Source organism: Dermacentor silvarum, chromosome 2 (genome assembly GCF_013339745.2).
Source record: "Dermacentor silvarum isolate Dsil-2018 chromosome 2, BIME_Dsil_1.4, whole genome shotgun sequence".
NCBI lineage: Eukaryota > Metazoa > Arthropoda > Arachnida > Ixodida > Ixodidae > Dermacentor > Dermacentor silvarum.
Genome location: NC_051155.1, coordinates 48,268,055 through 48,295,604, shown reverse-complemented (window position 1 = coordinate 48,295,604; position 27,550 = coordinate 48,268,055). Strand labels below are relative to the sequence as shown.

Sequence of the window (27,550 nt, the reverse complement as noted above, 5' to 3'; positions counted from 1 at the left end):
GCGGTTGTTTCGGAGAGAGGAAGCCGGCTGGCCTCTCTCTCGTTCAGTTAGCGTGAGGAACCGTTCCTAGAAAGCGCTCAGGAACGAGCCGGATCTTTTGAGCCGCTCTCTTGAAGAGCGATTGAGCCGTGGATCAGTAAGTGAGCGGCGTTTCTTTCGGAGTGAGGAAGCCGGTTCACTGTCCTTGAATGAGCCGTGCCAAACCGTTCAGTCAGAGCTGGGTCTTCTGCTGGGCTTCGAGGTTTCGATTTCTGACCGACGAATCGTGGCCGGTGTGGGCAGACTCGCGCTACTGGTGCTCGCTCGCAGTGTGTGGTGTGAGCAGCAGTCCCTTTGGTTTTTCGTGCGTCCTGTGGTGTGGCGCCCGATGTCACCGAGGGGAGAAGTTAAGAAGTCTTAATTGGCAAAGGATGGTACCGTTCGTTGCCGGCTGCTGTCCGAACGATGTCTCACGACGTCGTTCACACATCGTGCGCTGGTCCAATAACACTTCGAAGATGGTCTTCCGTGTCTTTAAAGACAACAGGTGAAGTACAGTTTACGTCCTGGTCTTCATTTGTCCTAATTATTGTAGTCATGAAAATGGAGCCTATGACATCCACTTCAGTGCATGTTCTGAGCGTGTATCATTAGCACGTCATTAAAACGAGGCTAATGATCTGTTGTGTTGTAATAGAACTTCATTTCTTTTTTTTTCTTTTTTTTTTTTTGTCCTGGCGTATGATGGCATGATCGCCAGTATCGCGCGTGCGCTCAAGAGAAAAAAAAACGAAAAGTACGTGCGGCTGTTTTGTGGATATTTCGTATGATTTTTGTATATTACTTCAAGGAACGATTTCTACATTCATTTTGCATGGCGTTACAGCTTACTCATATTATAGTGAACGTGTGTATGTGAATAAATGAATAATGTTGCAACATAACGTACAATCATTTTGTGTTTCTATATTGACAAAAGTTGATTTTAACGTACCACAAAAACAGACAAGCTTCTGTAATGACGATGAAGTTACATATTTTTTTTTCTGAAAAAAGTGCGTCATTCTGCCCGTCACAGTATCATAAGCATTTTATCCCCAATATCAGAAAAGAAAGTTTCATTACAACTAAAAATTCACGCTTTTAATATATGTAAAAATATTCTCTAAACATAGCGAAAATACCAATAACACGGTTATTAAATCATGCATATATCGTTTTTTTTCAAAGCCAGATAACTATAGAATATGCATAACACAGGTTACACGTTTAAGTGAACCGGTGAGCCGTTCAAATGAACCGGTTCATTTCAGTGAGCTGAGCCGTTCCGAGCCGCTCACTGAAGTGAGCCGTTTTGCCCATCTCTAGCGAGCGCCATATCTTGAAAGCGATCTGTGACGTGGGCAAAGTGCGCGCACGCGTGGGCCTCATGTTCAAAGCGATCTGCGATATGGACAAAGTACGCCGACGGCCGGTAGCTTGGTATGCGCTCTGCTTTCGACGTTTAGTTCACGTTGAAGCGAGAGGCAGCACAAAGGTCAATTCGTTCGCTGCTATTGACGCGCTTTCTCACTCCAGCGTTCTGACAGCGAGTCTCCGCGGTCATCGAGCGAGATGTGTTCATTTTTACCTGTGTTTATTTTTACATTTTACACCGTGCTTGTTAATTTAGTTAGTAATCGAATGTTTACACGTTTATACGACCGACAAAACTGCTATCCTTACTTCGTAGAGCTGTCTACTAATTTGCTATCGCAATCCACGATTTGCCTTTCGGACGAAACTACATTTTTTTGTTATCAAACGTACTGAGTACGGGAAAAACAATAAAAATTATTAGGGATGTTCGAATGCTAAAATTTACGAATTGAATCGCGAATACCAGTATTTGAAAAAACGAATGTCCAATATTGAATATCGAGTATTTCCAATTTTCTTAAATGTGAAATGAAAAATTTGGCGGGGTGTGTCCGGCAAAAAAAGTGTTGCTTACATTACTCGATAAACCTACATCGTGATGCAGGACGATAACATCTGGCGCATGATAGCACTGAGAGTAATCAAAAATAAGGACCAGAATGCCCCAAATGCATGTAGTAGGGTGTATTGGTAATTTAGTAGGGTGTAGTGGTAACTGAAAAAACAAAGCAATACTACGGCGTCGCGCATCATTTTGATGGAATCCAACCATTGGTAAAATAATAACCTTAGTTGTATCAATTGAAACAGCGATTAAATAGGCTGCCTAAGACGAGACAAGCTTACTCAACGGCTGGTAACTGCAGTGCTCAAGTCAAGTGACCTCATCCATGTATTTGTTCAGGAACGTTATTGTCTGCAAACAAATATTTAAAAACTTCTAATAGTAAATTCTACAATCGAGATTATTCGATTCTATTTAAAATTTTGAATATTCGCACACACCTAGTAAACAAAATACTTGTCTTCCGAGTTGTGCAAGCGCACGGATTTGTAAACACAAATTCTCACGGTCGCAAACAATTTGTCGCAACTTACCTTCGTAAATGTCACAATACACTAGCCTGCTTCAGGATGCAGCGACAATCTGGGCGTTGAGATGGCGACAACGCAAACAGAAAATTTTTTTTCTTTGTACACTCGCTCGAAACACGATGCGCGCTGCTCAAGTAGATCAGACAAACTTTTCGCTTTGCCGCCATCACTGCAATTCTAGTAATATAGTTACCGAGAATGAGCAATCGGAAAGTAGCATGCAGAGTCAGTGCACCTTCTTATGAATGAGTAACGGTGGTTTTCTCGTGCAGTTTACGAATGCATTCCGCAGATAGAAGAAATTTTTGGGTACCTATGAAAGACATAGTTAATCAGTGGTAATGCCTTTGTATGCAAGGGCTGGGCTTAGCTTTCACGTCTTGACAGCAGCACAGTCGGTTAAAGTTTGTTCTGCTTCAAATTATTAATGCTGAACTCGTGTTGAGCGAACTATGGCATATGAAACAGCGTGAAATCACATTGTATTGCAACAAATTACAACGCCCAATGTATGGTCTTTAGCAAAGAAAGAAGCCAGCAAGTGACATTTTGCGCAGTGTTCTGCTCTTTTCTTAAATAAAAGCAGGTGAGGACATTTATGTTTCGGAACCATGAACCATGGTTTGTGCTAAACACCGCGAAGATATTTCTTACGGAACTGCATGTGGCGCAGTCTTGCGCTGACTAAGTGCTTATGAGGTTCAAATCACGCATATTGTGCCCGGGGAAGGATTTAAGGAAATCTAAGAGCATTGTACACTGCTTGGAGGCGGCTAAAGACGATATATATAGTTAGAGAAATAGAAGCACCTAGTAAAAAACATATAACAGGACTTTACTGACGCTTCGGTAGGGGTTCGGCCTTCATCAAGAGTGCGCTTGCGAGCAGACAGACCTCAATTTATACATTTTCTCCGTAAGAGTGAAAAAAATCAAGCAAGTTTGCACTCTGTCGCGCAAAGCTTAGGCACAGCGAATCTTACTGGCTGCTACCTCTAGGTATGAACTTGGTTGCTGCTAGGTCTTAACTTGGTTTAACTTAACTACGCATGTAGGAAGGTATCTCGAGCGATCATTTTCAGAGGTACCTTCCCTTTCGCGAATTTCGCGTGACCAGCGCTGGACGCGTCGGCGCCTACTAGCGACAGCGTTCCTGGCATGCCACAAACGCAGGCAGGCTAACCAAGGTTGGCACAGTGTCAAGAACGCTGCTGCTTGCCGGCTTGCCGACGCCGAACGCGTTGGAGGCTAGCCCCTCGATATCAATCGGCCGGCTTCGCTGTGTCGTAAGCTTTGCGCGGCCTAGTGCAAGCTTCCGCTTTTTTTTAGATGTGATGCATCTTATGCTCGGGGCTATGTCACTCCCTCCCTCCGCCGTGCGGCGTCCACTTCCGGTTCCGCTTCCGGTTCCACTTCCGGCACCGGTTCCACTTCTGGTTCCACTTCCGGAAGCCAGCTTCCGGCTTCCGGAGAATGCTTCCGGCGTTTTGCCCGAATGATCCCCCGGTGCTTCGCCTACTCATCATCATTCACTTCGTCCTCTCATTCTCCCGCAACGCCGCGATGAGTTCCACGGACAGCGCCAGTGTCAACGCCAGTGTCAGCGCCGTGGACCGCGCCGCGGAAAAGAGGGCTCGAGCCGCTGCCACGAAACGGCAACGGCGACAGGCCGATCTGAAAACTAATGGGAACTTGAGTCGACCCCATGGCTGCTTCGCATACTAGTCAGGGTTCCCCTACGGGAAGATGGTGTAATTTGTTTTCCTCCTGGCTCAGCGCGCCGCGGAGAGAAGAGAGGCAGGGGTCGGGAAGACAGGAGCTGACGAGCAGACCGCATGCACGCGGTCTCCTCCTCCTCCTCCTCCGGGTTGCCATGGCTACCACGGCTACGCACCACAAATTACGGCTGGCTTAAACAGCTTCGCTGTTACAAAATATGTAGAAAAAATAAAAAAGGAATACGACAAAACCATGAATTGAAACTTTCGCGTACACTGAGTGGCATAATTTTTAAAAAAACTTGTCGCAGTTTCACCTGAAAGGCGAAGCATCAATTGCGATAGCAACTTAGTAGAGAGCTATACGGAGTACGGATAGTAGTTTTATCAGCTGTACAAACTTGGACATGCAGCAGCACCGGCAACACACAGCACTGTTGTCGACGCCGTCGGCGTTTTGCCCGCGTTCGCACAAAACGCGCGCGGCGTTGGTGACTGTTGCCGGAGTCTCTGGGGGCGGCTCGGAGGTTTTCCACGAGATCAGAACGGAACACTCGTCGAGCAGCGTCGGAATTCTTTACCACCTTCTCGCCTCACAACGTTTTTATATAAATAGGCATTTTGTGCCGCAGCTAAACGTCGCCCCCCTTCCCTCCCCTCCCCCCCCCCCCCACGACCTTTCGCATGTCTGAAGAAGTCACGTTTGCTCTACATATATGGCGATTGTAAAGGAGAAAAGAGACGCTTAATTCTGCAGCCCTTAAGGGAGCACGGCGCAGAACGCGCGTTTGTTCTCCGCCGTGCGTTCACTCCCCGTGAAAGCGCGCGTCCCTCGCGCCCTTTCACTCGCACATACAGCGTTCGGCGCGCGGCGACAATTTCATCGCCTTTGACGTCATACGGAACCTCACGGCGACGGCGACGGCGACGGCGACGCCGACTTGTAACTGAAACTTGAAACTTGTAAAACGTAGGTAGCCTATGACCAACAGCGGGCGTACATTTAGTGGCGTCATGAATGTCAACACGTACATTGACTCATATCAGTCAACAAAAACCACGGGCATATACAGTGGTGCTGTCAAGGGGTACAAATTTGCGCGTACATACAGTGTCATTATGAAAACATGTTAACAAAAAAAGCATGCGAGGGGTCGCTGCTGCCAGGAGAGTTTTACAAGGCAGATGTTTGGGAAAAAAAGAAAAAGAATAGTGAGAGGCATACAAACATGCTAGATAAAGAACATGTATGGTATACCTGATTAAATCAAGCAGGCTAGGTATCTGTCACCGCCCCGTTTCAAAGGGGATGACATTAAATCATCATCATCATCATGTTTAACCACAAAGACGGTCAATACACCCTCACCTGGCCGTAGGACGCCTGCACTGTGACCTCCACTAACCTCTGAGTTGAACGAACTGCGATCCCTTGCATTCTTTGCACACGTGGTACCCTTTGTGTTTGCGGGCAGGCGTTTTAGATGCGAAGCAGCTTATGGTCGGGGCTGTGTCACTCCCTCCCTCCATCCGCCGTGCGCCGTCCACACCCGCACTGCGCATGCGCATCCCCCTCCCCCTCCTCTCCTTGTATGTATATGCATAGTATATGTACGCAAAGCTGCGCGAGAATAAATACCGACCGCAACATCGCCCAAAGTTAGCGGTATAGAAAACACCATGCTGGCAACTCTGGGCTGCTCCCCAAAACTAGCTCTTTCATGTACCCAGAATGGAGGCCTAAATTCCCTAGTCATGTCGACCAGTTGAACAGGCGAACTGAAACTCGCTGTGCATATTTTTTCGCTGCTACCCATATGATTAATGATGTTCCCGCCTATGCGAATTGTTTTCTTTATATTTTCTGTGTTTGTTTGTTTGTTTGTTTTAGCCAGGATTGCGTTATCTCGCGAGCGCTCACATGAATTCACGGGAAGATTGTTAGGACTGTCAACAACTTCATCTTCGGCGATGCCTTATGGTCTTGTGTGGCATGTGCAATCATTTGGATGAATTGTCTTGGTGGCGACGATTAATTATTGACCCTTTGTGTGTATGTAAGTGGTCGATTTTGCGCGATTAGGAATCGGTCATTCGCATTAACCTGTACGTGTGTGTGTTTATTTGACAAGAAATTTAGTTCGCTCCGCGGTCAAGCTTCAGGCTCTTTCTGTGTTCTCAAATTGCGCTATCTGTTCACATCTGTGCACCCACTGACCGCATGATTCCAAAAAGTCACGTTAGAAACATGATCTTTTCGTTTTCTTGAACCAGTGAGCTGTTGCCGGTTAGAGCTACGGGAAGTCCGCGTGGCAGGTCGAAGAATTAAGTAAGGCTACTGTTGCAATGCACCTGTAGATCGTCAGCGCGTTTGTCAGCGCAGGTTAGGCTGACTTTATTTGAACTTCTGAATCGATAAGTCGCGCGGTGTGTGCTGCTATGAGATGCAGAATATACAAAGGCACAAACGGAACCGAGATCGAGTTTCTCAGACGTGCCAAATTTTTACAAGAATCGGCTCAGGTCAGCCGGCTAGCTGGAACCATGCAATGCTGATGACATGCTGATTGCAAAATAAACTGTACCACCATAAGTTTAGCAACTGCCTTGCGTAATAGATAGCATTACATTTTCTAAATGTGTTGAGCATCGACAAGATCGAAAGACCTACAGAACGCTGATTGGCGCACGGCAAGATATATAAAGGACGGGTGTGCTGGGCCAGGGAAGCTAAGAAACCGCCACAAGAAACGGGAGGGCAGGTAGGTGAATGGCCTCGAAGTCTACACAGAAACAAATATAGGAATGCTAGGCGCCGCCACGCCGTTCAAAAATCAGGTAAATGTTGAAGAGTGCCACATTGACTAACGTAAATGAAAATTATTTTAAGAATGGGGGGGGGGGGGGGGGGGGGCCGCATAAAAGGCGTCAAGAACGAGTCGAGAGAGTGTCTCGTCATAGCCCGATCGCTTAACACCAGATGGCCGTGGCCAGTCTCCTAGCTGAGGCTCACATACCCCGTCGTAACACGTGCTAACTTAGATCTCTCATAAATAACTGAAACACAGTTTCATTTATTAACTTTCTCTTCATAATAAGCTGCAAGTGTAAACCTTGCGCCCACGTTCATCTTCTGCTTGCACACACGTTGATATCTGGCGCACGCACGTACGAGATGGGGAGGCGATAAGAAGACGAGCGCGGCACGCAGTCGCGTGACTTCACTAGGGACATCTACGCCTCGCAAATCTAGGGAAGCGCACAAGACGAGATCTGGCAAGACTGGTGTGTTCTGGTGGGGATTTAGTCGCTCCCCGCAAAGCTCCGCCTTCCGGAAGCCGGAACCGGAAGCCGGCTTCTGCTTCTGGTTCCGCTTCCGTTTCCACTTCCGGTTTCGCTTCCGGTTCCGGAAGGCAGCTTCCAGAGAACGCTTCCGGCGTTTTGCCCGAAAGATCCCCATTCTAGCCACTGTACCCCCGGTTCTTCGCCCACTCATCATCATTCGCTTCGTCCTCTCATTCTCCTCCCGCAACGCCGCGATGAGTTCCACGGACAGCGCCAGCGTCAACGCCAGTGTCAGCGCCGTGGACAGAGCCGCGGGGAAGAGGGTTCGAGCCGCTGCCACGAAACGGCAGCGGCGACTGGCCGATCTGAAAACTAATGGGAACTTGAGCCGACCCCATGGCTGCTTCGCATACTACTCAGGGTTCCCCTGCGGGAAGATGGTGTAATTTTTTTATACAAAGTCTATGAGTGTGTGAAAAATAAAATATATCATGAATGAAACGTTATGTTAAAAGGTGAAGTAATAAACATCAACATAATTTCAAATGAATGCTGTGAAAACATGCATATCACTCCATAACCGTACCATACAATACGTGTTATATAACCATCACAACATTCACGTGTATATATATATATATATATATATATATATATATATATATATATATATATATATATATGTAGTTCGAAGAACAGGAGAACGTAGTAACAAAGGAAAAATACAATAACATGACTGTAATTACGTTTCGGCCGCACAATCAAATGTCAAAATAAACATAGAAAAGTTTTTGTTGACTTTCACATGAGTCAATGTACGTGTTGACATTCATGACACCACTAAATCTACGCGCGCTTGTTGTCATAGGCTACCTACGTTTTACAAGTCTGTGTTTACGTCTTTTTAAAATAATGCCACTCTGTGTACGCGCAAGTTTCTCTTCACGGATTTGTTGTATTCCTTTTTTTATTTTGAACAGCGAAGCTGTTTAAGCCAGCCGTAATTTGTGGTGCGTATCAAAAACTACCAAGAAAGAAACGTCCTTGCAGAGGTGGGATTCGAGCCCCTGTCCCAAAGCCAGCGTCGTAACCACTAGGCTATACAGCCACTTCTTTTTTTTAACATGGTAGTTATTACAATGAATGAAATGTTGTATGTACATGAACTATTTATAATAATATGAGCACCAGAAACATAACTAATCAAACGTCGCCGAGCAGTTCATATGAAGATAACGTCACACACAGCAACACCCTCCTTCACAGCAAAAACTTGTAAGGGGAAGCTAAACACCTAATCAAAAGCGGATACCAAGCGGGCCGACATTCTTCTTGGTCGTAAATGTCTTTTAAGTGTATGATCATCTGAACGAAATGCGATCTTGAGGAAATAGTTTTTTTCTGCATTTCGGTCTTGCCTACGAGATTTCCATAGGCTATACAGGCCTATCAGTAAAAAAATGTCACAGTTTCGCCCTAAGGGCGAAGCAATGAATGCGATAGCAACACAGCAATGTCATACGAAGTAAGGTGAGCGGCTTTGGTAGCAATATGAATTGTAGTAAACATGAGCTGATTAAGTAAGCAGGTGTGCTGCGGCGTAAGTAGACCGACATGAAGAGAGACTCGATGACCACGAGAAGGCGCGTGTGAAACGGTGGTGTTGATGAGAAGCGCTTCCCGTGGGCAGCGCGTGCGAAGGGACACACCTGTAGCGCTGCACTGCCGATCCGGGCAGCATTGCGTGTGTAGCGTGCGTTGGAAAATGTGGCCCGACTATTCCGAACTGAATGAACAAGCGTGGTGTGAGCGCGCACAAACACGGAGAGATCACACTGAATGACAGCAGACAACGACTGTCAAAACGCTGGCAGCAAGCATACGCCGCAGCGGGCGAAGGTACGTGCGGTCTATCGCTTCAACGGAAACTGAACTGCGAATGCACGGCGCTTAAAGGTCAGAGCCGTGTGGAGATAAGAGACGGTGCGAGCGAGCGACGAGCGCGGTTGTTGGCAGAGAAGTGCGCCCCCCCCCCCCCCCCCCCCCCGCTTTCTCCGGCGCTGGCTTCCCGCTTCCTTGCTTGCGTTGTGATCTCAGTCGATGTAGTCTCGCTAGCTTCTGCGCTGATCGGTGGCGGAAATTCGCTGGTGTCAACTGGCAGATCTCCCGTTGCATCTAGGACCTCTGTGACATCCATGATGTGTTCTTGCAGTGCGTCATCTGAAGGTCTTGTGCGATGTCGCAGCTTGTCAGCATACGTTACTACACAGTCTGCAGTCGTGTGCCCAAAGCGTCGGCAATCGTCGCACCTAGGCGTGCGACAGTGACGGCGAATGTGACCAACTTTATGGCAGCGAAGGCACAGTGGTGGTCTTCCAGGGATGAGTAGAAGACTTTGTATTTCATGAAACTGTTCATAAGTGTGGGATATCGGCGACACTGACACCATCAGCAAGTGGCAGAACAACATCTCGATTGAGAGTTCGCATTTCTTCCATATCCGATACTTTCCAGCTTTCCTTGGATAATTACAGCACTTTTCCGGACGTCTGTAGTGCCTCGCGTATGTAAGCATCCTCTAAATATTCAGGAAGCCATATCATCTTAATCTTTACATCCGCTGGCTCTGGATCAATCACAACACATCTCTTAAACTTAACCAGAAATTCACCGCAGGTGACTAATATGGCTTTCGCAGAAGGCGATTTGCATGTCACCATCCAGACGTAGGACATCTGGAATTGTCCTATTGAGATTATTTCTCTCAAGTCTATAATCTTCTGGAGAGCGTCTCTGAAGTCTTGAGCATGATATGGGCGTCCGGTTAGGTCAGCATGTAGAAAAACGGAATCGGTGACGAGCTTACCAGTTGGGAGACGAGGCAGGACGATACGATAGTTATTACTGCTGGCTTGAGCCTGGGCAGCACCTCGACCAGAGGCCGATTGATCCTTTTTAGCGGAGGACAACAAAGCGCGACCGTTCGGAACGCCGTGTGTGCAGGTGGTTTCCCCTATGTTCTTCTTGGTGTCAGTGTTTGTTGGCTTTTTATGATGTGATTAATAAAAAAAAATCGGGCCCCTCGGTTCCCTTTCTTCTCGTTCATTACATAACGAGGGCTCGAATCCGGCAACATTGATGCCTTCAGGGAGCATATGTGGGTTTATTGACCGGTTGCCATCACCCAAAAAGATCACGTGCTCGTGACGCCTGCGGCAGAAAGGATGTTCCACATCCGCCCCTAGGCTTGTGAGTGGTGGCGCTGGCTAACACTCCCAGAGTAAATTCTAGTTGTAAACATAAATACCCCAGAAAGCGGATGGGAAAACGGTTCCGCGGTAGCTCAATGGTGAGAGCATCGCACGCGTAATGCGAAGACGTGGGTTCGTTGCCCACCTGCGGACAGTTGTTTTTTCATCTGTTTTCATTTCCATTAATTTATGATTTCTTTCATTCAATTGGTGTGTGCAGGTGGTTTCCCCTATGTTGTTCTTGGTGTCAGTGTTTGTTGGCTTTTTATAATGTGATATATATATATATATATATATATATATATATATATATATATATATATATATATATACGTTTCCATGTACGTTTCCGATGGCCACCACTTTTGGGACGTTGCGCTTCCATTGGTCACGTTTTCATACAACTCATCGCGTCATGAAACTGCCGGCTACTCGCCCGTATATCTTCTCTTTGGACGCCATCCCTTACTACCCTTTCACACCTTGCTCCCTTCTGATCCAGCCTCCACGTCCACGACTTCCTATGCGCAAGATGCCATCACGGGTGCGCTCGTCGCGCGCACAGTATCCCGCGCTCGGCTCTCATCATCGCAGACCGCACAAAAGGCCATTTACGATCGTCGACACCGGGATACTGATTTTCCACCGGGCTCTCTCCTCCTTCTCTGGCTCCCATCTCGTCGTATCTGCCTCTGTGAAAAGTTAATGTCGCGGTACGTCGGGCCCTACCGCGTGCTGCGCCAGGTGACTCCAGTCACCTATGAGATATCTCCCATGGCATCCACCTCATCGACTGCCACACCACGAAGTGACATTGTGCATGTCTCCCGCCTCAAACATTACAACTGTAATAACCCATTTTGACCACAACAAGCACCGGATCGGTGCTTCATCGGCCGGGTATAATGTCCCGAGCAATGGCAAAGACAAAGACGTTGTAGTGGGGCTGGGTCAGAGGCTCTCCTGTCGGACTGAAACCTGCTGGAACCTGTGCGCTCTGTGCAGTCTTTACCAGACAAGCACTACCAATTAAATACTCCCTTAACAATATATATAACACTTGATATAACGAAGTCGGTAAAATCGGAAATTCGCTTCGTTATATCGCAATTGTGTTATATTAAAAGTCGACCTTCTATGCAAAACAGCACAGTCGCCGCTGTTTTTTTTTTTTTATTTCTTTTTGTTTTATGTTTACAAGGAAGGGATCCACAAAGGTTTTTGTACATAGCAGTGGCAATGGGTATGGGCGTCGCTATAGATCTGGCGGCGTCTAGGGCGTAGTGAGCGCCTCTCTCGAGCGTTCTGGGAACTATCCAAGTCTATAGTTAGGCCGTACTCGAGTGGACCCTGGCATTATTACGAGTGCGACCTCAAATGTACATCAAGGTTCTGTGTGTGACACCTATGATGCAAAGCAGCTTTTCAAGTAGTGCATTGATATCACGGTTAATTATGCCGACGTACGCACTTTCCTACGGGGCCCAAAACTATATATTTAATTCAGGCTTAAGTCGTGTACGATGACTTTACGAACATCTGTTTCTTTCTTTTCACTGGCTGCTTCGCGAATGGCGCCAGATACCAGATACACGACAAAAACTGGTTTCTTCATTGCAGGAATGCTTTGTACTAAAATCCACCGCTTAAATTAAGGGCGAAGGAAGCTCCGACAACGTGTTCTCACCTTTCATCAAAGTGCTACGGTTTCGAGGAATCCAAAACAATGAGTGGGTTGAATATATCACGCTATTTTAATATTAAATTAGGCTCTTTCTGGCTTCCAGTTTGCTAATCGGTAAACCAATTCTGGAAATAATGGTTCACTTAATCTTTAGGGGTCTCTACAAAGGAGTTTTGTCTCACCGACCAGCGTCATGTTCCAAGTGGGAAAAGAATTATCTCGAATGACGCAGTAAGGGCGCTGAACTTCATAGGTATGCCGCATATCCAGTAAGTTTCATCACTTCGTATTAAGTTACAGCGATAACATTTCAGCACTCCTGTGCATAGTCCTAGTGGGTAGCTTATAATCAGCACGTTGCCATATGCACTATTGTTTTAAACATGTAATGACACACCAGCTGAAATGGCAGTGCGCGTGCCTGATGCTCGACCTTCAATCACTTGATCACCTGATGCTTCTCTTTCGCAGGTATACGGTGCCGTTCTCAGCCAACGGAGCGGAACAAGAAAGTCGGTATGCTCCCTAGAAGTCGTCTTACTTGGGTCATCATCGTGGCTAGCTTCGCTTACGCCACAGCGTCCAACTATCCCGAGCTGAAACCTTTCTTGTGGGAGCATCAAAATTGCTGGAAGGTGTGTTTGATGTATACTGAAACGCCCGTCTCCTTTTGATGAAGCAGGTGTTGGTTCTACGGGGTGGGTAGAACTGCTTGTGGAATGGGGCATGTTGCACGGCGCCTGCCTAAGGGAATGTCCAGCAATTTTTTGATGGCAACGGATGTCGATGAAATTCGCTGGGTATGTTCCTCTCAACACTTCCGCCATGTAGTCAAAAAAACAGGCCTGAGAGTTGCACAGATTTTTTACAGATGAATTTAATTTATTGCCTTGAACACCCTACCTTACCTACCCCTCAGTTACAGGCCACATTGTGTGTGGCGTCAAGAGTGTTCCACGCAGAACATGCCGGGATCATTCACACGACAGCGATGAGAGCATGGAGAAGTCGACGATCGTGCGCTATAGTGCTTGGCGTGAGAAGTTGCTGTCGCGAGAAGTTGCGTTCCCTGTAGACGGGCAAGTTATGGGGATGGCAAGGGGTGTTGCGTTGTTGGCTGCACGAACTTCAGTCCTCGCCATCCGCAAACACAGTTTGAGCCGATGCCGATCGCGTCAGCCGAGGTTAAGCCTATATCACAGTCGCCGAGTTTGTGCGTCTATACGGCTGGCGGACCTGAGCGACTGATCTGAAGCTAATTAAGCCATTAGGATGAAGAAAACTGCTTGTGTAGTTCAATTTTGACTATACGTATTTGAAATGAACCATTCCTCATTTCGTACAGTACACGCGCAAAAAGCTAGAAGCGACGACACGACGCGCAATCAACATCCGTACGTTGCCGTTCTCGAAAGCGGCCAGTCGCATTCGCCGGCGCTTGCCTAAATTAAATGTGACTACGTACATGGGTGTATTTTTACCTATTGTTATGCTGACTCATTATTTAGCTTCCAAGATGCACTGTTTGCTTCGTATACCAAATGGGAAGCAAGCGGAGGCCCCTAATTCGATACAGCAGCGTAAACAACCGTCTCGTTCAGTTGCCAACGGTCTCAATACTGGCATCGCGGCGTTCCCGCGAGCAAACTACGCATTCTCTAAATGAACGATCATACGCGATAAGTAGAATGATAAGAATGATAAGTAGGCAGCATCAACGCTCCCGTACTACGGTCTCCCGCTCGCTGTTTTTGAAGGTGTGTGGCCGCTCATATCAGCGCGACCCAGAGTGATGAAACGGTGCTTACATGCACAACATCTGCGTGTTTTGATATGTTCTGACATTAATTGATGCCACCGATGAGCGGCTAACATCATATCTAAAGCGAACGACGAGCGGTCGCTGCACCTGCCGGTGTAAACGTTGCACCGGATCGGTGCTTCGAACTGTCAGCTGCGTTCTTGCGGGATACAAATGCGGAACGCCGTGCTCCACAACTTACCGTGAGTATACGAAGCGCTTCCCTGAGAAGGGGTAAAACAGCTAAAATAGCAAGCACCACGTATAAAATCAGTGGTTAGGGCTACGCTTGATCCTCATGTTGCAGCGCGATATGTTGCGCATAGGCATTGGCTCTCGTGGGGGCGGGTCAAATGTGAACAGCGATTCGCGTCTATTGAATTCGTCAGAATCATAGCTGTCACTGTTTGACAGATGCAAAGAGGTATTGCAGCTTACAATGTCACTCGAAGGTCCGGCGCGGTCACGAATCAGCTGAGCGCCTGCTCTTCGCTGGTTTCGTTCACCCCGCGGGCGAGACCGGCATGCCTTGCGCGCCTTTCTCGGCGGGGGAACACTCGTGACATCACACGAACAGGTTCGCTCGGCTGCTTGGACAGGTGTCGGTATCGTTTTCGCGCTTTTTTGCTTATTTAAAATTATTTTCGAATTTGCGGAACAATTCTACTATCAGACGCAGGGCAAGGGGGTCTCGGGAACTTAATTATTCCATCACCTTGACATGGTCAAAAAATCGCCGGCGTTGCCCTTTAAGTCGAAAAAGCCCTTCCCCTACTTCGCAGTTGTGAAGAGAAGGGAGTGAGCGCGCTGGTGCGTAGAAGAGTCCGCAGTGGAGAGGGCGTTGGAGCGGCACTGGTCGGTTGTAGGAGGAAGAACGAGGAGGCTGAAGCGGCGCTGATTTGTTCAAAACACCACGCCAACGCTGCGCGGAACGATGTGCCGAAACTTTTTAAAACGCTGCGGCGCGCACCAGGAACGTTCGGTCCGAAGCAGACGCTGCGGCACCGTTGGATGCCACGCAACCTAAGAGCCTTGGACATAGTGCCTTGAATGGTCCTAAGGAGATTTTTAGCGACGTGCATATCGCTGGGCCAACAACGCCGTGGGGTCCATGTGTCGAGGGCTCGTCGTTCGGCCGAAAATCTCGAGCAGCCGGTGGCATTATTTGGCGTATCAACACACTTTCAAATACCGCTGTGCATGAACCATCTCAGCATCTGGGAATTGTCATGTCGGTGGAGTACGTCATGTGTGTAGTTATGTGATACAATGTTTCCACATGCACCTCACTCAGTATAAAAAAAAAGGTGCGCTTGAAGTTCCCACGCTAGCTACTCATAACATCATCAAATTTGACAGGGTTTGCTCCAGAAAATTTTTCGGCTCTTCACTCTGTGAAGATGGATGAGAAGCGAAGCTTGTCCCTTTGTATACCTAACCGTCCCCTTTCCCATCAACTTTATGCTTACTGGAATGGGCCCTTGTGATTAACGAGAGAGAGAGAAAAAGGTAAAGGAAAGACAGGGAGGTTAACCAGAGGTTATCTCTGGTTGGCTACCCTGTACCGGGGGAGGGGTAAAAGGATGCGAAAGGAGAGAGAGAGAAAAAAAAATAAGTGAAAATAAAGAATTAAAAAAAATCACAGCATATCCACGGGGTGCATGATGATGAGTGGGCGAAGCTCCGGAGGGAATCATCGGATCTCCCGCTTAAGGGGACGCTAGCACAAACGCGTTAGAAACGTGCAGTACTCTCTAGTAAGGCGGAGCGGCCACAGCGTCTTACGCAGCCATTTACACATGCCGGAACGTGCACCGCGTTTGCCGACGCCATCACATGACTGCTGAGAGAGTATACCCCCCGTATTCATAAACGCTCCTCGACTTGAACTTGACTTGCCACCGCCTTGGGCAGCGCGTTCGAAACGCGTTGAAGGTAAGGCGGAGAGGCCACAGCGTCTTACACCAGCTTCTTACACGGGCCGTAACGCGCTAGCACAAACGCGTTAGAAACGCGCTAGAAACGCGGCCTTTCGTTAATGTTGCGTATTTATTGCCATCGTGGTGCGTGTGTCTATGTGCGCTTCGTGGCGTAGTGGTTATCGCCGCGCGTTCGGAAGCGAGGGGTCCCTGGTTCGATTCCGTGCTACGGACACAACTTTCGGAATTTTTTTTTTCATAAAACGCCGGAAGCGTTCTCCGGAAGCCGGAAGCTGGCTTCCGGAACCGGAAGTGGAAACGGAAGCGGAACCGGAAGTGGAAGTCGGCTTCCTGTTATACTATATGTATACATATATATGTATATATGGGTATACATACATATACGGACACACAACGGCATCTATTGAGCAATTCATAAAACTAGACGTGGCTACCTACTACGACGGGGACGAACGGGTGCCGCTATACGGAGCTTCGCCCCTAAAAAGGAAAGAAAATCACACACGCACACAAAACAGAGCTGTTTCTGCGGGCACTGTCACGCAGTCTGCGAAGGCGTTCTCGTGTTGCATAGTATGAACGTTCTATCCTACGTAACACAGTGCAGACTCACAATATGTCACTGAGTCCGATGTCTTTCAAGTGATTAATGAGATGTGAATTGTGTGGATACTGGTGACATAAATGAAGATAAGTCGGCAGTGAAACACATGTTTATTCAACGTCGGAAACTTCGCCAGTCAATTTTTTGCAAGTGAGCAGAGTAGCCTTGTGATCGCTGTGGTCTACTGCAAGGGGTTCGGTCATCACGGGTGATGGTCATTACGGTCATCATCATTATGGTCATCATCAATAACTTGTCCATCATGGACAAGTTATTGCGTTCACAAACGCTTGCCTTCGATGTCTCAAGTTTGCTTGGCGGCATGGTTAGCAGCATCCGCCCACCATTGCCGCTTGCGATTCTTCAAAGCTACATTGCTTCAAAATTAGATCTGTCTGTCACGTGAGACAATGAAAGGCTCATACCCCCGTAAACGCGGCCTCCCCATTACGACGATAGAAGAGAAGTGAAATTCTACGCTGGAATGATGAGCGGTAACGGAGCCAGCTGTGGAAAAAGACGACAACGACGACGAACGCGGGAGCAGTGGCACGAGCGCGTTCGCGCGGTTGCACCGAGGGGCGCCAACGTGCCAGCTGTGGAAGATGCTCTATGTGCTATGTGTTTCATTATTGCTGCATTCCGCTTCCTCTTTATTTTCAGATTATCTTGGTGGGTGCTTGAATAAGTGTTTCCTTCGTTCATGTTTACGCCGAGGTACTTATATTGCTTGAGTATGCGTATGACTTGTTGTTGAATTGACACGCACTAATTACTCGTCGCTTCATTAAAGATCATAATTCCTGATTTCTCCGTGCTAAACTTAAGGCCTAGATTTGTTGCTGCGTTGCCGCAGATATTCGCAAGTGTCTGTAAATCTCTTGTATTGTCCGCTAGTAGCACTATGTCGTCCGCATACATCAGCCCAGGGAGCTTCTGTTGCACTGGCCATTACGCATGTAGGATAAATCAAACTCTAATTCGCTGTTTTCCAGTCGTCTTTCTATGCGCTTAACATAAAGCGTGAACAACAATAGAGACAGAGTACATCCTTGCTTCAGTACGTGGTGAATTCCCACCACTTCATTACCTTTTCGACCTTCCGATACAACTTGTACTCGGTTGTCTCTATATATCTCCCTCAGCATCTCCACGAAATCATCATCTACACCTTCGTGCTTAAGAATATCCCATAACAATTCCCTGCCTACGTTGTCATAGGCTTCTTTAATATCTAGAAATGCTATCGATAAAGGTCTATGCTGAGCTACTTAAATCTCTATGCACTGAGTTAGTACAAACATATTATCCTCTAAGCGTCTGCCTGGCCTCAACCCATTCTGTACTTCCCCCTGTACATCACTTTTCTCCACCCACTTCGACAGTTCTAATTTTATGGATTGCATTACCCTTCTATATATCACCGACGTTACTGTTACTGGCGTGCACGAGCTCGTCTTATCCCTATCTCCTTTGCTTTGTAAATCAGGTTCACCTTGCTTTAGCGCCATCCAACGAGAATTTTCTTTGTTCTAATCACTTGCTCTATGGCATTAGTCAGCAGTGCCTTGCTCTTTGGACGTTGCCGAGGAGGCGAGCGCCATCTGGATGGGGTTTTCACAAGTAACATGCCCGAGCGCGCCGCTGTTGTTATGGTAGAAATGCTGGAAAAGGGGTTTGTGTTTGAGTTTTCCTCGTAACAGAATTATGTTTTCTCGTACATTCAAATTACAATCCGACGCTATCGGGTCCGTAAGTTGTAGTTAAGTCGTACTTTACAATTTTTCTGACAGGATTTTACTTTGAGAAATTCAATTTTTGTTCACTAACGCCTCGCGCCACACGGAGGGCCTGTGTGTTCGGGGTTGTTCGGGATGAATTTCTCCGCGATAGACGCCGATGCTTGCGCCAACGCCGGATTTTCGGCAGCGTAAACGGCCATTCTGCGACACGCGGCCTTTAACGCTGCAGCGTTAATACGCCCCCAATTCGCTTGTCACTGGTTGTCGTCTGCGAGAAAAGAGTCGCGAGCTGGAGCGCATGAGCTCATCGCGCCGACACCGCTCCTGTCACGTGCTCCTGGCGTCCCTTCTCGCGGACGCTTCACCATTGATCTCCGTTGTCACCGGTCAGAAATTTTCCCAAACATTTCGATCTCGATCACAGCGGTGCGCGCCGCTCGAAAAGCAGTTTTTGGCGAGGAGGTTATCTCCGGCGACGGCCGCCGCCCCGCTTATGGGCCAAAATCGTGTGCATGTGAAACAGACTTTATATTCTAATCACAATAAAAAACATTGAAGACACAAGATGGGTATTAGGTATATTTGTAGATTTCACGAGCGCATTTGACTGGTCTAAATGATATTTTTTTTTCCTTTCAGAAATTAGAGTGTCATGGCATACGCTGGAAAAGGACAGCACGTTGGGCACGTTGGTAATCCATAGTGAAAGCTACTGAAAGCGCAAAACGAGACGAACGACACAGATAGATACACGGACAAGCGCTGACTATCAACAGACAACTTTATTGAAAGCACACATATATTTGTCACTTGCATCATCGCTTATTTATATGTGTGCTTTCAATAAAGAGGTCTGTTGATAGTCAGCGCTTGTCCGTGTATCTTTTCTATGTCGTTCGTACGGTTTCGCGCTGCCAATAGCTTTCAGTATGGCATACGCGGCACAGCATCGAGGCTGTTTGAGTCTTACCTAGCAATCGAGCCGCAGTCAGTATGCGAATAAAGACGGTAAGCCAACCGGAACTAGCTCTAGCTAATCTCATTGCCTATCTAGGCATTATTAGGGCGAAATCCTTACATGTCCTCATGGGTCGAAAAATCCGTGGTCCGCCGCTATGGCACTAAAATTCATGGTTCCACCATGCCATATGGTGCCACCATCTGTTGTCGCCGCCATGGTGTAAGCAACAAAAGTCGTGGGTTCGGGTACCTTCATTAACTCCACCTCAATTAAGTTAGAGGTAATTAAGGCACAAATAATTAGGATAGAGTTCATTAAGGCACTCGAACCCACGACATTTGATGAAAGAAAACAAGCACTAGGAAGTAACAACAGCATTCGAATGAGAATGTCAAGTAATTTAATGAATATCTCGTGAGCGCGCAGGCTTTCGCCTTCATGCTCTTTGGCGTATGCTACAGCGGCTGTCAATTTTTGTCTAGCTCGCTCTCTTGACGTAAAAATTTTTGTGGCGGCTGCTTTGTTTGCTTGTTTTTTTTTTCTTACGAGAAGCTCTGTAACAAAGCGATGTTTCGGTTATTAACGGCTGTGGCTTACGTATAACCGAGAATGTGAATTTCAGTACAGGTTCAATGAACATTCTGACCATACTTTCCTTTCCATAAAACCAAACTTGTACACTTTACAGAAACAAGTTAACCGATCACAATTACGATTACTTATTTGAAAAATGTAATTGCTTACATTTACCAATTACCACCCCACGAAAGTAACTGAGCAATTACTACAAAGTAATCTATTACTTGAACGTAATTTTTCTCACTACATTTATTAGTATTGCACAAACACAGTAAATAAGATAAAGGCGGGTCTGGTTCTTTCAATGCAGCCTCTGCAGCCCAACAACAACACACGTTGTTTACCTTCACTAAAAGTTGTTTTTCAATACGTTTTAAAGCGAAGCTTTAAATGGCGAGCCCAAATCACCTGTCAACAGAAAACTATCATCATCAGCATTGACTCGAGCGTCGTCGTCTTCTTCCGCAACTGGCTCGTTGACGACCCTCGGGTTGCACTCGCGCTAGTGCACGGCACGCGCTCGTGCCACTGCTCCCGCGTTCGTCGTCGTCTTCTTCCACAGCTGGCTGCGTTGCCGCTCATCATTCCAGCGTAGAATTTCACTTCTCTTATGTCGTCGTAGTGGGGAGGCCGCGTTTACATGCAGGGGTATTAGCCATTCATTGTTTTACGTGACAGTCATATTTAATTTTGAAGCAATTTAATTTCGAAGAATCGCAAGCGGCAATGGCGGGCGAATGCTGCTAACCACGCCGCCGAGCAAACTCAAGACATCGAACACAAGCGACAACCACGGACTGCGGGCGTACCGTCAGTGACGTCGTTCTCTCCGTCGCAGCCGAACGTGTGTGTAACCTCATAATTGAGAAATACTTTAATAAACACTCGGGATTAACCCAGTGATAAATACCAGGGGCCGCACGTTTCAGCTTCTACCGGTTAACCATCTTCAAGCAGTGGAAGGGCTGACGATTTTTTTTTCTATAATCTTCTTTCGTTTTCTTGTGAAGACATTTGGCAGCCACGCTGAAAACTGGCTCGACGTGTGCGCTGGAGAGAAGGGCTGTGTAGTAACGCACGAATACTTAGCTAACAAGATTATGCATACAAACTTTACAACCAAGTGACCTGTATAACGAATAAATTCGGAAGCCACAAGCAATTTGTTGTAAAAGATTCGACTGCGTATCAGTCACGTATATATAAAACATGGAACCATATGCATTTAACGGCAAAAAACTTCTGTCTATATCAGAGAAGCCATAAGCTGCACTAAGCGAAGGAGAATTAAGCAGCAGCTATTACCCCTTACGAAGGATTCTAAAAGCGGTTCCAGGAGAGAGAGAAATAATAGATTTCTTGTAACAGAAAATCTCAGACTTCCAAGAGAGGTGTACAAATCTGCAAGCCTGCCATGTTCAGGTGACCGAGGTGTACACTGATTGTGGGAAAGCTGTAACCAATGAACATGTTTCATCGCTTTGGATATTCTAGTTCCCGCCAGATTAACGTGCTCAAAGCTGCGTCGCCTGTTAAGCTCGTTTCTTCAAAAATGTAACTCGTTACGTGTAATTGATTACTGAAATAAAGCAATTGAATTACAGTGAGTATTAGCAAGTAAACAAAGTAATCGTTTACGTGGTACAATATTATCAAGAAACGTAACTGATTACAAGTAATTCCTTACTTGTAATTACGTACAAGTTTGCTTAAAACTATTCGTTCCGTTCATTGCAGACGTTAATACAAGACCGCCCCTTTGTGCTGTACCAGCGATCATTCGAGCACGACCCAAGCTTTTCCTGGGATGGAGACTGTATCCAAGGCTTTATGTTCGAGTTCTACCCGGAAGAACGGTATGCCGTGGGCATTGTGCAATGGCGTGCCTCCGAGAACAAGAGGTAAGTGGCGAAAGCATGAGAAAACGAAAAGTCGCTAATAACAATCTGCAACAAGACAGGTATCAGCAATACCGGGCATAAACGTCAAATTGCAGAGTTTCTTGCGGTATTCATCTTGTAACATAGCGTTGATAATCTGGAACATATGCTACGAATACAAGTCTGCATAGTATTGGACGCAATTAACGTTCGCGAATATGACAGCTGTTCGTCAGAGAAGGTAAAAAGGTCGCCTATTTCGTAATTCAACGGACACAATTTTTTTTTGAGAAAACAGAAAGAAAGAAGACGCATTGCTCAACTACCAACTGAAATTTTAATGACACTAATTGGGTGTATATGAGAAATCATAAAAAAGAAAACACACAAAAAGCTGATGCGTTTTCATCCTGATTTCTAATATGCATCTTATGGGCGTCTTTAAAAATTAAATTGGTAGTTCATCAATGCGTCTTTTTGCTTTTCTATTGTCAAAAGGAATTGTCCGCTTAATTGCGGAATAGTACGAGCTGACTATCTCAAGTGGATATCACTGTAAAAAGCTAGCCACGGCAATAATACTAAAAAGAAACAGTTTCTAGACTTAGAATAGATCCTACAGCTGCAGTAATAGTAATAAAATGGTAAGGTTACAGAAGTAATTACGAAGCAAACAAGAAAAAAAAACATAAGCGGCACCTCCCTGAACGCGAACTGTCCAAGATAGGTGCACTATTTGGCGGTCGGCGTTTTGGGGTACGTGTTATGCATGTGTGTGTGTGTGTGTGTGTGTGTGGGGGGGGGGGGGGGGGGGGGGTCTGCTGATGTCACCATTATCAGCCAAGTTTTGATGTCCACTGCAGGACAAAGGCCTGCGCCAGGGGTCGTCAATTACCCCTGTCTTGCGCTAGCTGATTCTAACTTGCGCCGGCAAATTTCCTAATTTCATAACCCCACCTAATTTTCTGCCGTCCTCGACTGCGCTTCCATGCGCTTTCTGCCATCGTCGACTGCGGTTCACCGGTTATCTGTCCTACGCACAACATGGCCTGCCTAGCTTCATTTTTTTTTTCTCTTAGTGTCAACTAGAATATCGGCTAACCCCGTTTGCTCTCTGATCCACCGCGCTCTCTTCCTGTGTCTTAATGTTACGCCTAACATATTTCATTCCACGGCTCTTTGTGCGGTACTTAACTGTGGTGCTGTAGTGTGCGTATTCATTTATAGATGCGTGGGGAGTACGTGCCGAGAGATGCACTTATTTGCATTGCCGAACATATACATTCCGCATCACGCCGACCGGCATTAATGATACGCATATCTTCGACAGTTCCCGTTCAGGGAGGTTCCGCTTAATTTGTTCGCACGATCCACGGCATCACCGACGTGTCAATAGTGAGTCTTCACTTGTCCGATATTCAGGCAAACGCAGGGGGACTGGGCGTTTCACCGGTGGTGCGGAGGCGAAAACATGAGCGGCCTGCATGGTGCAGCCACCTGGTGGCGCCGAGCTCAGTCAGGCAAATACAGAGCTAATATTGCAGTAACCAAGTGTATTATTGCAGTAACCAAGTGTAAACTCTCGCAGCGGCGTAGTCGTGTTGCTGCCCATAGTTTATTTATGTATGTTTATGTTGCTGTGCATGCTGCTAACAGTTTATTTATTGCTTGTTTATTTGTTCTCTTGTAACCGAAAAAGAAGTCGCTCGCTAGCGAACGAAGAACGGAAATTGTGTTGCGACACGTTCGAATAAATGTATTTTCACTCTCTACCGTACATTATCAAAACCATAGCGCAGTCAATACCATAGGGTGACATTATAGCCATTTCTATAAGTGCTGCATGTTCGAGACGACTCGCCTGACATGTTGATTACACGTTATAATCCGCATGGGTAAAACATTTCAGTGACTTAGATTTCAGAGACCGTAGATTTTAGAGCTGTCAATTTTAAAGTGTCTAGCAACGTGATTCTCCTGGCGGTTGCTTCGCTCAATGTGGTTCGCACTCTTGACCTATTGAAGACGATTTTCTCCACACATTCACTTCTTGATCAAACTTTTAGCCTTGGCTAGCGGGTTAATAGCGATAATGGGGACGTGAACTGCGCGAAAGAACGAAGACGAGCCGAATTACTCTTTTCTCTGCTTTTGGTACGGTATCATTAGTTTTACTTTTATTCTGATTTTTCTTTCTGGCTGGATCTACCGAACATATTATGGCTGGTATATGGGTGGAACATAATATCGATGGAACGTATTATGCGCACCTTCTTGTCACGCAGAACTATGCTCAGTTTGGTTCCTGCACGCCACCGTCTCCATCTCTAATTTCTTCTCCATCTGTTGTCAACGCTACCCACGCAACGTCATCAGAACTGCTAGAAACCTGTCGCTTCATTCAGCTTATTTTTAATACCATGCGTACGCATAGTAATTTGCGTAAACATAAGCATAAACACACTAATGCAACAAATATAGAAGTTATTTCTAACCAACGGAGTACTTCCGCCTGAGAATGCCGATCGTCTGTTCCAGTGGCGGCGACGGCAGCCGATGGACGCGAAGTGGTTCTCAATGAAAATAGGCCCAGCGATGTCTTCTTTGGCGGCAGGAATATGAATAATACCAGCGCTGTACTACGCTCGTATAGCACTGCAGGTTCGTACAGGAAATAAGCTGCAATGACGGCACGCTGTAGAAGATGCGAGTACTGCACGTCAATGTATAAACAGCACACACTTGGTCAACACAGTGGCCACCCGTAGTTTTGAAGATAAATGTGCGTTTAGCGGCAACCGCAAGGTCGGCATTTGTCAGAGAGCCCGGTGTTGCGCATATGCTGCCTACAATGATCGCAGAAAAATATCCTAAAAAGCCGACATCCGGAAAAAAAAGTGCTGCGAGCTGCGAAGATAATCGAACGTGCCTCAAAACGTGAGAACAAATGTGTCACGTTGGTCCGTAGTCGGATCCAGTCCTGCAAGGATGTGACCACCTTGGGCCGGTGCTTGTGTCCTGGACATGAGCTGAGCACATGATTATGTGGACGTGCGTTGGTGTCTGTTTGTGAACGTGTGTGCGTTATATCAGCATGTGCCTTCCTTACAACACCTACAGACTGGACCCAACGTCACAGAAGAAGGCCGTGCAGGCGCTTCTGCGCTTCTTACGAGCCACCGGCCTATCTGACCGACTGTGATTAGAACGCTCTTCCGGTGCAACGAAAATATCGCACACCTTCTTTGTGAGTGCCCTCGTTTTAACCCGCAGAGAGCAGCTCTCTCAGCCACGATAGGTCAACTGGACAAACGCTTAATAACACAAATCAACATCCTTGTAAACTGGCCTACACGAAAAACAGCGCGAGCCACCTTGAAGGCACTGCTGCGTTATTTAAAAGACACCAAACTCAGTGACAAATTGTGACTGTACACTGTGTGACGTAGGATGGGACGTTGACACTATTCAACACTAGAACGCCTTCGCAGACTGACAATGCCCACAGAAACAGTTCAGTTGTGTGTGTGTGTGTGATTTTTTTTCTTTCCTTTTTTTCCCCTTTTTTGTACTTATTTTTTCTCTCTCTCTCCTGTCGAATCCCTTTACCCCTCCCCCGGTACAGGGTAGCCAACCGGAGATAATGTCTGGTTAACCTCCCTGTCTTTCCTTCACCTTTTTTTCTCTCTCTACACCTTTGCCTTGCAGAGTCAATAGGACGGTCTACCTCTTTGCGGAAACTACTGAAGGCTACAAGTGGCCTAACGCATATGTGTCGTCATCAATTAGCGGTAAGCATTAACAAACAAAAAATACGTACAGATCCCGTGCACTGTGGAAATCTACGTCATGTGAAGCATTTTACAGGTAGATGCATGACTATCATCGCTTCTGGTTCTGCAAAGCGTATACCTGATGGAGAGAAATGTTTATCTCAAGCGATTCATTGTTTGTGTGTGATGCGAGACTGTGTGTGATAACAGCAGGAAGACAAGGGCGATGCTGGTATGACAATGGCGATGGCATTTCTTGGCGAAGAAACGTTACAATATGTTCCGTTACGACTTGGACTAATCCCGAAGGTTGTAAAATAGAGAGTTTTAAAATGATGTTTGCAGCGAGACGTAAGCGTATCACGTGCGTAAAGCGTTGTCCTCACTGAGCATGCTCCGTACGGTTTTTGGCTGCTGCAATTTACGTACCATATGTTAACGCACGTTATTTGACGCGTGTAACGTACGTAATGTTTGCGTAAACTAAAAAAAAACACATGACGGCACTCGTGGCTTCCGCTTCAGCGGGAATTGTTGTGATGGCTATGCTCTCGCTGCTGTCGATCGCCAGTAAATAGACAAGACCGTTCGCTCCCTTTAAACTTCCCTGATACGTTAGTTGTGAGCGCGTAGCGTGTGCAATTTTTGAAATCGTTCGGCGATTCCGACATCCGTAGGCCTAACGAGACGCCTCTCCATAGCAACAACTCGATGGCTGCTAATAAATTGCCTTGGCTAGCATATGTTTGGCACGAGGCACCAGACGGCGCTCTGTCTTTTAACGCATTCGTTACATTTGTGTTCCCGTAAGCTAAACTAAATGTTTTGAAGGGACGCGCACGCTAACGTCACGCAAAGAAGCTTACGTTCAACGTACGTAAAGCGAAAAACCCTATTCCAAAACTGTCTAATGTCACTCAGCGTCAACCTCAAAGCGCGAGCTGCCATGAGGGAAGGTTCGGGGAAAGTGAGCCGACACCCAAGGCGGTGCAGTAGTGTCACACAGCATCTCAAAACGATGGCTGCCACTAAAAAACACACACACAAAATGGCGGTAATTGGCGCCATCTCGCATTTGTAAGCAACTTGCGATGCGACGTGGTGCAAGCGACAGACGCACGTTCCATTCTTGTGGCTGGTGACTAATGGAAATTGCCTGGGCGCACTTGTGCTCCCGCTTTCTGAAGCAAATTGTTCCTAGCGACGTGGTGCACGCACCAACCGATTCAAAGAGCTAGCTGGCTTTGGCACGGGAGAATTTCGAGCTTCACACTTCCACCTTGCCTGGTTGAAACATGGTTTCGTGAAACACTTGTGCAGATTGATTGCGCAGAATGTGCAGAAAATTGTGCAGAATGATGGTATATCTACAGTCGAGTGCTAAAGTTTGAGGACCAAAGGTACCGCTAAACGTTCTTCGCAGCCTAGGCATAAAGGTTGAAATGAAGTGGTACTGCCTATGTGCGCCTGTTTGACCAGTGGCGTGCATTAATACAATTTCACGTTGCACGGCTGTGCTAGAAGAAATTAATTTGTTTGTTATTTTTGCTGATGCCGTGGTCGCTGGACTTTTGCACTCGGCTGTACTGCTCATAATCAATACTCAAACTAACTTTAGCTAGAAGTAAATTTCGTCATGAAACATTGCCTACCATGTTAACTAACAATCCCCAAAAATTTTGGCGAGTGATTAACCCTTCCAGTCACAATACTTGTTAACGATACCGGTGCAACTATATCAGATGACGAATGTTCCTCCGTTCTTAATGAAATTTTCTGCAACACCTTCGTCGTTGTTCCTAATCCACCACTCCGCACTGTCGCACCGCGCTCATGCCT

At 46.6% G+C, this 27,550-nt stretch overlaps 1 protein-coding gene across 1 annotated transcript in view; it reads left to right on the top strand.

The window, feature by feature from the left end:
* The window catches only part of LOC125943413 (uncharacterized), a 41,282-nt gene extending 14,246 nt beyond the window's left edge, over positions 1-27,036 (top strand). The window contains exons 2-5 of the mRNA XM_049662709.1: positions 12,903-13,066; positions 21,796-21,959; positions 25,647-25,729; positions 27,032-27,036. Coding sequence (XP_049518666.1) covers positions 12,950-13,066; positions 21,796-21,959; positions 25,647-25,729; positions 27,032-27,036 — 369 coding nt within the window. The 5' untranslated portion in view covers positions 12,903-12,949. The remainder of the gene's footprint in view (positions 1-12,902; positions 13,067-21,795; positions 21,960-25,646; positions 25,730-27,031) is intronic.
* Positions 27,037-27,550: the final 514 nt, after the last annotated feature.